This window comes from Elgaria multicarinata, chromosome 9 (assembly GCF_023053635.1).
Source record: "Elgaria multicarinata webbii isolate HBS135686 ecotype San Diego chromosome 9, rElgMul1.1.pri, whole genome shotgun sequence".
Lineage (NCBI taxonomy): Eukaryota > Metazoa > Chordata > Lepidosauria > Squamata > Anguidae > Elgaria > Elgaria multicarinata.
Window position 1 is genome coordinate 25,999,459 of NC_086179.1, and position 12,779 is coordinate 26,012,237.

General features: G+C 43.7%; 1 protein-coding gene across 8 annotated transcripts in view; it reads right to left on the reverse strand.

Annotated features, from left to right (window-relative positions):
- The window catches only part of LOC134403272 (uncharacterized), a 44,076-nt gene extending 31,734 nt beyond the window's left edge, over positions 1-12,342 (reverse strand). For 4 of the 8 annotated variants that reach the window (XR_010025795.1, XR_010025793.1, XR_010025794.1 and 1 more), the window contains exons 1-5: positions 12,224-12,339; positions 8,267-8,381; positions 6,047-6,221; positions 3,693-3,804; positions 1,267-1,373 (exon numbers count right to left, since the gene is read on the reverse strand). Coding sequence is in view for 5 of the 8 variants with exons in the window: in XM_063133312.1 (XP_062989382.1) it covers positions 1,267-1,373; positions 3,693-3,804; positions 6,047-6,221; positions 8,267-8,381; positions 12,224-12,248 (534 nt within the window). In the remaining 3 variants the exon portion in view is untranslated. Of the gene's footprint in view, positions 1-1,266; positions 1,374-3,692; positions 3,805-6,046; positions 6,222-8,266; positions 8,382-9,892; positions 10,017-12,223 lie in introns of all 8 variants that reach the window. The other 4 variants (XM_063133314.1, XM_063133315.1, XM_063133313.1 and 1 more) reach the window with 4 other exon arrangements.
- Between the last annotated feature and the right edge of the window lie 437 nt (positions 12,343-12,779).

A 12,779-nucleotide genomic window follows, 5' to 3' on the forward strand; every position in this document is an offset into this window, starting at 1 on the left:
GCCTGGCTTTCTGGCTTAACCACCATGACTAAAGCCATCGTTTAAGGTGTCTTCTGAATGGGGCCAGTGACTGTCCCAAAGTCACCCAGTGAGCTTCCATGGTCGAGTGAGGACTAGAACCCACAACTCCCAACTCCCAGTCCTCTTGACAAGATAAAAAAAGAGGGCAGGGGTCCTGCAGCTTTAACGGTCGTGACGAAGAGGGAATTTCACCAGGTGCTGCATGCAATGCATACGAAGGACACCTGCTGAAATTTCCTTTCCTATACAACTGTCAAAGGTAGAGGAGCCTGGTCCTCCTTTCCATAGGGTCACCCCAATCAATAACAGGCAACACAGATGACGACATTAACATAGGGATATAAGCAAAAGGCAGCACCAAAGTTTCTCCCTCTGGGAGGAGTAACCAGGCCGGTGCTTGACAAGAAACTAGTGGGGGTTTACCCCTCCATTTGTCTCAAGGGCATTGCATTTACTGAGAAGTAAATCAATGGTCTTATGTTACCAGAGACGAAGGAATAAGAGATTATGACTGCTGGTCTACCGCCAATGATAATTTCAGGAAATGCATGGGGACAATGCCGGAAATCGCATCGACCCTAATGGGGATGGATTTTATATTACTTTTTAAAGAATGTGTATCCTACTTGTCCATTAGAAAACCCACAGATATCATCAATGGTATGGGAGGGTCTTTCACGTATTAGTGCCTTCTCATGAATGGGTTGCCAGGCTCCTGATATATGGTGGCCTTGTGTCCTCTTTTGTAGAGGACAGTCCTCTCTTTGAAGGGCTGCCAGAGGACTGTCCTCTATTTGGAAGCATCCTTCCCTTGAAGGGCTATCCTATCTATTTCTGGTTTAGAGATAAAAAGCCAGAAGACCTGCTGCCCATCAACAGTGAATTTATTCATTTATTTATCGCATTTCTATACTGCCCAATAGCTGAAGCTCTCTGGACAGTTCACAAAAATTAACAGTTAGCACCTGAACAGAGAGTCACTCAGTTCAAACTGCCACTGTCTTCCATACTAGGGTGAGACAGGCTTTATTTCTATTTAAAATAATAATTAGTTCTAAAACTTGCTTTTTGTACATATAAATTAACATATGCAAATTGCTGTCCTCTTTCATCCTCTCTTTTGGTGATGTGTTTCCTCTTTTTTTGGCAATTCATAAGTGGCCACCCTACATGACAGCTAATTCTAGCAAAGCTGGAACTGCAGGATGGAAACAAGCCATCCATTCCACAGCTGTTGTCACTTACCAGATATTCCAGGGTCCTGCCAATATCGAGAATGGACTTGACACCTGCAGAAACCACGGCAACCGGAGTACGGCCTAACTCGGTCAGGTCCGCGCTCACATCCAAAGCTGAAAAGGACAGGATTATATATCAGCCAGTGTGGTTAAAGTGTTGGACTGGGAGTCGGGAGTTCCAGGTTCTAGTCCCCACTTGGCCATGGAAACCCACTGGGTATCTTTGGGCCAGTAACAGACTCTCAACCCAACCTACCTCACAAGGTTGTTGTGAGGATAAAAATTGAAAGGAGGAGAAATATGTATGCCACCTTGGGTTCCTTGGAGGAAAAATGGTGGGGTATAAATGCAATAAATAAATAAATAAATTTGGAGGCCAGCCCAATTACCAGAATTTCAACACTTCCAAGGCAGGCAACTGGGAGAGTGCGGGGAAGAAATCAAATTTCTGTAGTAAAGGTTTCAGACAGAACCAGTTGGAATTCTAAAGCCGCTTCGCACCTTGGATAGCTCCTTTAGAGTTCTGACTGGTACTGACTTAAACCCGGAGTGGAGTTCCTTTCCGTCCCACTGACATTGGAGCCACTAGCCTCCACTGAGTCCAACAGCATTTCGAGGGGTGCAGGTTCCTTTTAATTCATTCACACATTTAATATATCCTCTAGTTGGGCTCCTCACGCAAAGTTCCTTTCCAGCACCTATTACCTAAGAATCTGCAGCTGGAGATCATAGAATCATAGAATCATAGAATAGCAGAGTTGGAAGGGGCCTACAAGGCCATCGAGTCCAACCCCCTGCTCAATGCAGGAATCCACCCTAAAGCATCCCTGACAGATGGTTGTCCAGCTGCCTCTTGAATGCCTCTAGTGTGGGAGAGCCCACAACCTCCCTAGGTAGCTGATTCCACTGTCGCACTGCTCTAACAGTCAGGAAGTTTTTCCTGATGTCCAGCCGGAATCTGGCTTCCTTTAACTTGAGCCCGTTATTCCGTGTCCTGCACTCTGGGAGAATCGAGAAGAGATCCTGGCCCTCCTCTGTGTGACAACCTTTTAAGTATTTGAAGAGTGCTATCATGTCTCCCCTCAATCTTCTCTTCTCCAGGCTAAACATGCCCAGTTCTTTCAGTCTCTCTTCATAGGGCTTTGTTTCTAGACCTCTGATCATCCTCGTTGCCCTCTTCTGAACACGCTCCAGCTTGTCTGCATCCTTCTTGAATTGTGGAGCCCAGAACTGGACGCAATACTCTAGATGAGGCCTAACCAGGGCTGAATAGAGAGGAACCAGTACCTCACGTGATTTGGAAGCTATACTTCTATTAATGCAGCCCAAAATAGCATTTGCCTTTCTTGCAGCCATATCGCACTGTTGGCTCATATTCAGCTTGTGATCTACAACAATTCCAAGATCTTTCTCATTTGTAGTATTGCTGAGCCAAGTGTCCCCCATCTTGTAACTGTGCATTTGGTTTCTATTCCCTAAATGTAGAACTTGGCATTTATCCCTATTAAATTTCATTCTGTTGTTTTCAGCCCAGCACTCCAGCCTATCAAGATCACTTTGAAGTTTGTTTCAGGGTATTAGCTATCCCACCCAATTTGGTGTCATCTGCAAATTTGATCAGCGTTCCCTGCACCTCCTCGTCCAAATCATTAATAAAAATGTTGAAGAGCACTGGGCCCAGGACTGAGCCCTGCGGCATCCCACTCGTTGCCTCTCCCCAGTTTGAGAAGGTTCCATTGATAAGTACTCTTTGAGTCCGATTCTATAGCCAACTGTGGATCCACCTAATAGTTGTTCCATCTAGCCCACTTTTAGCTAGTTTGTTAATCAGAATGTCATGTGGTACTTTGTCAAAAGCTTTGCTGAAGTCAAGATATATGACATCCACAGATGTCTGTGATTATACAGCTGGGGTATTTTGCAGGAAAAGTATATCCATTATCAGTGACATGTCCCATCCCCAATGGCGAATCAAGAAAAGCCATATTATGTACCCTGTGCGCAATAAGAACATAAGAAGAGCAGCCATGCTGGACCAGACCAAGGGTCCATCTAGTCCAGCACACTGTTCACAGTGGCCAACCAGCCGTCGGCCAGGGATGAACCAGCAGGACATGGTGCAACAGCACCATCCCACCCATGTTCCCCAGCAACTGGTGCACACAGGCTTACTGCCTAAGGGCATTTTCATGCAGGCGCTCATCTTGCATCAAGTTATCCTGCTAGACATGGAAAGGGGGAAACATGCTGAAACAGTACAGACAACAAATAAGTATGCCAGGCCCTTCTAGTGTTCTTCCAACCACAGGTGACGAAGTGGTGGACATGTTTATGGGCCTAGGGGGCGGAAAGAGCATTGAAAAGACGAGGGGGAATACACCAGCACTTGGGAATGAAGTCCTTGATGAAGAATTAATATGATGCTCCTCTTACTGTTCTCCCCTCCACGGTGGACTCCTCCAATTCCTCCTGTCACAAACACGGGGATCCTCGCTTTGTGGGCCACCATCATGGTTCCTGCTACAGTCGTACCACCAGACAATCCCTGTCATGGAACAACCAGTCATAACCCAGACTCAATATTTTCCGAGGAAACCACTGGAAATGAGAGATTAGTCTCCTTTTTGAACCTTCCGCCATTACATAAAGACTATTATTATTATCATCGATGAGTTTCTTAATCTACAGCTCTTCTTAAGATGTTTTCCGGATGGAGGAATCAAAATGGCATTGTGCAGCTATTTCATCTTTCTTTTCTTAATGTTTTTTTTTTATGGTTAGAAAAAAAACCTGGAGGATCTTTCATTGTGGTTTGCCCAGGCCTAATCTGTATAAGGTATAACCAGGAGTGTCGTGGATCCAGGTCCCGCAATGTCTAAACGCTGGGCCCCAAAGCTGGCTGGGAATTGTAGGACTTTTTTTCTGTCTAAACATGCATGGGATTGTGCCCTAAACCTCTCACCACTTAGGGGTATAAAGCGGTCCTGGTCTTCTGCAGAAAAGAGGTACACCTAGTGGTAGTAATTTTTGAAGTGCAGCCACTCATCATGACAGACACCACAGCCACACCCAAAAAGGGAGCCTAAAAATGCAGAGGTGCGTGTATGTACACACCCCAAAGAGTAGCAGTACATAGCACAATGTATTAGGATCACATGACAGGCATAGAATAGTGAGCTGGCAAAGAGCAAAGTAGTGGTTAGCATGCTGGACTTTGGCTAGGGAGACCTGAGATTGAGTGACACAGGGAAACAGAGGGACACAACATGTCCCCAAACAGCATAAGAACGCCAGCTCAAGATTTTCCAGGAGTTGCTTTGGCCAATACCAGGGAGAAACATTTCCTCTCGAAGGCAACAAACCAGTTTCAACCATTTCCCTCTCATCCAGGAGCAGGTTTTTTTTTTGTAAATCTAATGGGGCTTAATTTACCATTGAAGACCAAGTCACCCTAAAATACTTCACATTGCACCAGGCACTGCTCACAACACTATATTGGGCATTTCTACATGAGGTTTTTATCCTGCACCTTTGTGTGTTTTTCTGGGGGTTTTCTTTCTTTTTTTTTTTTTAAATTTTTTTTTTATTAAACAACATATAACAACAACAAAACATCAAATAAAAAAACACTTGTTACATAAACATAAAATTACCTTAATATCAAATATTCAAATTTTGCCTATTAAACATATTTATACTAAACATAACAGTGCTCCCCCTACCTCGGGATCTCATTCCTGTTTCCAAAAACTCATAGTTTCTTCTGTTGGTGGTTTCCCACTTCCTTTAGAAAATACAAACTCCAGGAACTTTTTCCATATACCCTCAAAATCATTTGTTTTTGCTATACCTTTTTTCATTTTAATATTACATGTCAATTTATCATTTATAGCAATGTCCCACACTTCTTTATACCATTCTTCAATACAATAGTCTCCTTGCATCTTCCAGTTCCTGGCTACAATCAGCCTCACAGCCGTCAACAGATTCGTTATTAGCTCTTTCGTTTCTTTATTACATTTAAGTTCTTCTTGCGGTGAAAGTAGTGCAATCCTTGGTGTGACTTCTACTTTAAATCCCACTATCTGCTCAATCTCATAAAAAACCATCTTCCACAACTTTTGCACATGTTTACAGTCCCACCACATATGTAAATACGTTCCTTTTTCACCACAACCCCTCCAACAATCTGCTGAAAGCTGATTATTAATCTTATTTAATCTGACCGGAGTTAAATACCACCTCCATACCAGTTTGTAGTAATTCTCCTTTATTCTTTCTTGGCCTTTCTTTTCTTTCTTTTCTTTCTTGGCCTTTCTATGTATTTCATTATATAACCACTAGATGGCACTGTGGTATAGCAGAATTGGGGGATTACAGGAGACTCTCATTCCGCCATTTCTAAATAATACCAGTCTTCCCTCGTTAGGAAAGAAAAACTGTGCTAGCAGCTGCAAAGCATGGGAGAGGCCCTGGAGGAGGATGACATAATGTAAAGAATCCACAAACTACCATGAGTGAGCAATCACGAGCCCACAATAAAAGCCTTGTGAAGAAAGGCTCATTGTTGCTGGGAAAATCCATTTCTCCCCCAGCCATTGTGAGAATTGCAGCTAAGCTCAGACGTAAGTCTGAAGAAGTGGCTGATGAGGTTATCATCCCTGCTAATCAAAAAGTCCCTCATTTAGACCCTGTGAGGCCTGGATCTGGATCTGACTGCACTCCTGGTTATACCTTATACAGATCAGGCCTGGGCAAACAAAACAGCAGAGAGTTCTGTCCAATACCTGGCTGAGAACATAGGGAAGGTCTCTCCGAGACACCTTCATGACATTTTTGCTCGTTGCCAGAATTTCCAGCTCTTCATCCTGGAGGCCTACGTGGATGCGACCATTTAAAACACCGATCGTTGCCGGGACTGACCCATTTGTCTGTACGATTTCTTCCACTTCTCTGGCCATCCTACAGCATAAAACATAAGAAGCAACCAGTTAAATTTCAGTCAATATCTTATCTAGTACAATCGTTCCCTCTATTTCCAACGCTCAGGTTTAGAGTGCCGACACTTGCTTAGGCACTATGACCACAGACGCGCGCACACACGTGGGAGTTATCAGCAAGCTTGGGAAAAGACTAAAGTTTGTAGAAGTACCAAAAAAGGGGGGGGGGAATGAAAGATGTGTTGGGGGAGGGGGGTTGTTCAAAGCAGCCTGTGGTTTTACCCACATTTCTATTCCCTTAGGTATGTCTGATGAGTATGTCTAGAGAGTACGGAATGTTGGACTAAGTGGGTGTGATGCAGTGGAAAGGGGGAGGAGTTTATATATATGGGGGAGCTGAGTGGTCTGAGAGATGCAGTTGGTGATTGGGTTTGGAGGGGAGATGTGTTTAGCTGTGTGATTTCTTGTCAGGAGTTATATGAGGAATAAGTGAAAATAAGATCATAAGGACTAAGGATTGTTATTATAAGATTTGTTTCTACCAGTATTCTTAAAAATAGGCAGGATTTGAATAGAATTTGAAGGATCTAAGAACTTTAAACAACAATAAACATTTTCTTTATTTTGCTACCATAAAATCACATGTCAGTTTGGCTGTGTCTCCTGCTCTATTGGTTCATAAATAAACACATTACATTAAACATTCAGCCTGATATATTCACAGAAAATCCTTTTCCAAGATGCCTTTTAATAATGTGCTGCTTTTAATAATGTATTGATTTTAGATGTTTTTGTCATATGTATTTCGTGGCATTTGTGTTTATGTTGTACCCAGCCTTGATCCGGAGGGAGAGGTGGGTAAATAACAACAACAACAACAATAATAATAATAATTCATCTTTTCCCTCTGCTATAAGGGAAAGGTTATACTTTTCTTTTTACCCCTTCCTCAGGTATTCAAGTGGTGGTGCTTAGCCTGAGCCTTGTGTATGAGTGGCTGGTGTCACACAGCCCAATGAGGGTTGTGTATGCACAGCTGCCACAGAATGCAGACTGACTAGCTGGGACATAAATGGAATGAAGGGCAGGGAGGCAGGATGGGATGGAGTGACTAGAATCTTGAACAGGGAGCACTGCACATGGCATTATTTTGTTGCAGCTCCTCCTTGTTTTTTGAATGAGCAAGGTTTTGTGGCTGACCTACAGAATTGATCTGCACAGGTCTAATCCAGATCTACCTCTAGACGACCTCAAGCATCTTCCCTAATACAAAAAACCACTGTTTTTAGGTATCCTGAGTGCCAATCTGCACAGACAGAGAAGTCCCTTGGTGTAACCTTCCTGAGATTGTAACTCTACAGATTGCAAGTCAGGGAATCATGCCTTTGAATGCTGCCCCTACGTGAAAAATCCATTCATCGAGAAAAGTAGCATGTCAGGGAGAAGGGTACTGTCCCTGACGTGTTAGTTTTCTAACTGAAGGGCATTTTTTGACATAGGGGAGCTTTCAAGGCTTTACTATATGCATGTCCCGCAATTGGCGACTGCAGTGTCAGGCAACGGCTGGGACTCTTGAAGTAGCCGTTGCAGCTCAAATGCCATCGAAAGGAGTTGTGATTTCACCTGATGACTTCAGAAAAGCTCTTTTCAATGAAGGCAGTTCACAAGTGCAGTTCAGTGGCAAATCATCAAGCGACAAGGTGTCAAGTGATGCGTGCGCATGCGTGGCTTAGTCCCTAGTCCAGCCTAGCTCACAACTTCTGCTGCCCCAGAAAATTTCACCTAATGCTTCCTTAATGCATGTGTTTTGGCAATGCCCAGTAGTTACCCCTTTTGGGAGGAGGTTATAACAAGGATAAACTTTGTACAGAAACAAACTTTATTTGGTCTGCTTTCCTTGAAACCTATGCATACCTCTCTCCCTTTTTTATTTGAATGGTATGGCTGATTTAAAAAATAATTATATTCGTCTGTTTGCAATATTTCTTTTTCTTTTTCACAATTTATTTTTGTTTTGTTAAATTCACAATAAAAAAGAGAAAAGCGGATTATTATTGTTTTGCCAACCTCAGATTCTGGGGATACGGCATGCCATGTGTGATGATGGTACTCTCCAAGGCAACAACAGGCCTCCCGCTGCTCAGAGCCTCCTTTACACATGGATGAACACTGAAGTCACCACCTAGGAGGAAACGCAAAGCATTACTCATCCCGAAGGGAAATTGTGAATGTCTTATGGCCATGATGACCGTTCCAAACTGTAAAAGGCTCCTAGTAGGGCCACTGGCTTCACAACCTGCACGGAGAACCCATATAAAATATTGTGCAAAGTTGCAAGTCCCTTTATGGCAGTATTTTAAAAGCCATTCTCTTCCAACATAGAATTCTGAAACATAACTGTTCCTGCTTAACATTTCTTTAGTGCAATCTGGTGCCCTCCAAATGTGTTGAACTACCATGCCTATAACCCCCAGCCGACATGACCTTGTAGTCCAACACATCTGGAGGGCATCAGGTTGGAGAGGGCTGCTTTAGTGCCATTAATGTAATCATCATGCCATGCAAACCTGTGTAGGTCTACTCCAAAGTAAGACCCACTGTGTCCAATGGGGTTGACTCACTAGTGTGTTTAGCACTGCACCCTAACTGTGCAATCCTAAATGTGGTTTCTGAAGTAAAGTCTAACCTCACGATTAGACTACTGCCATGCCCTCCATGTGGGGCTGCCCTTGAATGTGGTTCAGAAGCTGCAGCTGGTGCTGAATACAGCAGCTAGGGTGCTCACTGGGACACCCAACTATGCTCACATAAAATCTGTCTTACAAGAACTGCACTGGCTGCCTATTAGCTACCAGGTCAAGTATAAGGTTGTGTTATTCTCATACAAAGCCCTAAACAACTTGGGACCAGGATACCTAGCTGATCACCTTCCCTTAAACATACCCAGGTGACATTTAAGATTGTTAGAGCAGGCGCTGCTGGTCATTCTAAAATTAACGGAATGCCTCCACAAAGTATCCCAACAACAGGCCTTCTCAGTAGTGGCACCCGCCCATTGGAAAACCCTCCCTCGTGCAGTTTGGGAGGCAGAAAAGGCAGTATCTTTCAAACGCCTCCTGAAAACACACTTGTTTCCCAGGCTTTCCCTGGTCTGTAACTAAATTAATCATGCTGCTCCATCTTACTGCTCCTTGTATTGCTTTTATTATCATTGGAATTGGTTTTTGTTTAATGTTGTGTTTTTAATCATGTATTTTAAATGGGATTTTAATATTTATATGTGAAATGCTTAGGAATTTTATTATATTTGGATAGAGTGACCATATGAAAAGGAGGACAGGGCTCCTGTATATTTATAAGTTGCATTGAAAAGGGAATTTCAGCAGGTGGCATTTGTATATATGGAGAACCTGGTGAAATTCCCTCTTCATCACAACAGTTAAAGCTGCAGGAACCCTACCTTCTTGAACAGATACAAAAGAGGGCAGGGTTCTTGCAGTTTTGTTGTGATAAAGAGGGAATTTCACCAGGTGCTGCATGCATACAAATGACACCTGCTGAAATTCCCTTTTCTATCCAACTGTTAAAGATACAGGAGCCCTGTCCTCCTTTTCACATGGTCATCCTACCAGCACTGTACTTGGCAATACTGGTCATAAGCAAAAGGGAGACGTCTCATCAGGAAACACTCACTGTGCAAAGATCTTCTTATATAGATAACATGACGTGCCATGGCGGCAGCACAGCCTCCCAAGGTAAGGACTAGCTTCCCTATCATTCTTTGAGAGCACGAATGGCCAATTCATGAAGAGCCAGGCTGTGGAAAATGAAAGCGGCACCTCAGAAAGGAGCAACCTTTTCACCATTTCCCAAACTTGCTTGTTAACTTCAGAGTGCAAGCTGACCTGTTATGGTACCAGTATCCTCCTCCTAACCGGCATTTACATGTCACTTTTCCTCCATTCAGCACCCCTCAAAATGGCTCACAATCAATAATCATTAAATACCAAAACAAAAACCAAATAAATTAATACAAATTACATAACATCTTTATAAAGCAGGCCATTAAAAAAAATCAACCTGGGGAATCATTAAACAACAGTTTCCTACACAGACATTAAAATCTGCCAAAATTATAATAGAATTGGAAAAGCATGGCCGGTGAAAAACGAGACAGGACTCCTGCATCTTTAATAGCTGGCTTGAAGAAGGAACACCTGCTGAGATTCCCTCTTTCACACAACTATTAAAGGTGCAGGAGCCTCTTTGGCATCTGCCCATCCTATCACCATCTAATTATTTAACAACCTAGTTCGATACCAGCCAAATAGACCCCTTATAGAATTTAGCATTCCTGGGTGATATAGAGGCTCACTGCTACCTAATAGTGGCCTGGTTCAGACAACACGCTAAACCATGCTGCTTAACCACAAAATGGTTAAGGGATGCCATTTTGTGGTTAAACAGCATGGATTAGCATGTTTGAACCAGGCCTACATGTTCAGGACTGGTTTCAAGGGCAGCCATGGTTGGGCACCTGCCAGGAGCCCATATCAGGGGTCCACTGACAAGAGCCTCTTGGAGTTGATCCTCCTCCCCACCTTTGCAACCTGCCTCACGCTCTGGCCCAGGTGGGGAGAAGGAGAGGAAGAAGATGCCACAGCCTACTTGCTGCTAACTGGCTCACTGCTTGTCAAGTAAGCAAGTGGCAGCAATGATGAGATCAAGGATGAGGAGCTCTAGCAGCTGGTGACAATGGCAGTGAGAAGGCAGACTCACTGAAGGAAGTGGCCGACTGAGGGGATCTCACTCAAGGGTCCTCAGGACCTGGAGCTGGTACTGTACTCATCACATTAATGACATGATCACTAGTCCTGTTGTGGATTTAAAAACATTCAACACCCAAGGGCTGGGGAGAGAAAACGATTTCCGCTCCCCTGGAATGTAGTGTGCAGGGAGGTTTAAGGCTTTGAACGATGCAGACAAGCTGTAGAGTGTTCAGAGGAGGACAATGAAGATGATCAGGGGTCTGGAAACAAAGCCCTAGGAGGAGAGACTGAAAGATCTGGGCATGTTTAGCCTGGAGAAGAGTAGACTATGCGAAGACATGATAGCACTCTTCAAGAACTTAATAGGTTGTCACACAGAGGAGGCCCAGGATCTCTTCTCGCTCATCCCAGAGTGCAGGCCATGGAATAATGGGCTCAAGTTATAGGAAGCCAAATTCCGGCTGAACATCAGGAAAAACTTCCTGACAGAGCAGTACGACAATGGAACCAATGACCTAGGGAGGTGGTGGGCTCTCCCCCTCTACAGGCATTCAAGAGGCAGCTGGACAACCATCTGTCAGGGTTGCTCTAAGGAGGATTCCTGCACTGAGCAGGGGATTTGATTTGATGGCCTTATAGGCCCCTTCCAACTCTACTATTCTGTGATTCTATGACATGAAATTGGTGAAATCCCTCCCCACCACACGCACAATAGTTATCATTAAAAAATAGGTTACACAAGCAAAAACTAAAAACTGAGAGCAAAGCCAAACCACACACACAAAAAAAAGACCAACCAGGGAACTTAACCAAATTCATATGCACATTCCTATCCATGGTGACAAAAGGTGTGTATCATGTAGAGGCCAAACTAACTACAACAGAGTCGTTTCTAGATTAACTTATTCTAACAAGAATGTCAGCCCTAGTCCAAAAAGGAAGAAAGTAACATTATAAATCGAGAGATAACCATGTACCGCCTACAGATGGACTACCCTTAGAAATACATCCAAGAAGAGTAGCCATTTGAGATCCCATTCCCACTGTGTTAAGCAAGATTCACCAAACGGTTTCCTTCTTTCCTTTTTAACCTGGCCACCCACCTCAGCAGACCCTGTGTTCTTAATAAGAGGAAGTTCTCCTTTTCATTACAACTCGCTTTGATGGCTGCCCACCCACCCACTCAGCAATCCAGTACTAAAGTAGAATTGGCCTTTGATGACAGAAGAAGGTGGTAATACAGCCAGTTCCTTACCTCTGTGCGTGTTCTTTTTGACCATATGTTGGCTGAACGTTTCATGTAACCGACAGTGGAGAAAGGCAGGCCGGGTGGGAATTGCAACAGAATGATCTTGGCTCCAGCTGTCCTGCATTCCAGCCACAGACTCCGTGCTGAGCAAGTCCATTTATCATTAACAGAATGAAGCAGCTGGCACTCTGGAACTGCTCTCTGCCTTGGGGAAAGGGGGAGGCGGTCATGTCAAATTTGAGAAAACATCTGCCATTTCTTTGGCTTTCTGATGCTTTTCCATTTTCAACATCATTTATCTATATATTTCTTTTGAGAAGTCAAAGCCAGGTTTTGGATAATCATTTAGGGTACTTGGGAGAACTTATTGGAGTATTGAATGAAAGCACACAACATACTGGCCCTGTTCAGAAGACACCTTAAATAGGGTGACCATATGGAAAGGAGGACAGGGCTCCTGTATCTTTAACAGTTGCATAGAAAAGGGAATTTCAGCAGGTGTCATTTGTATATGTGGAGAACCTGGTGAAATTCCCTCTTCATCGCAACAGTTAAAGGTGCA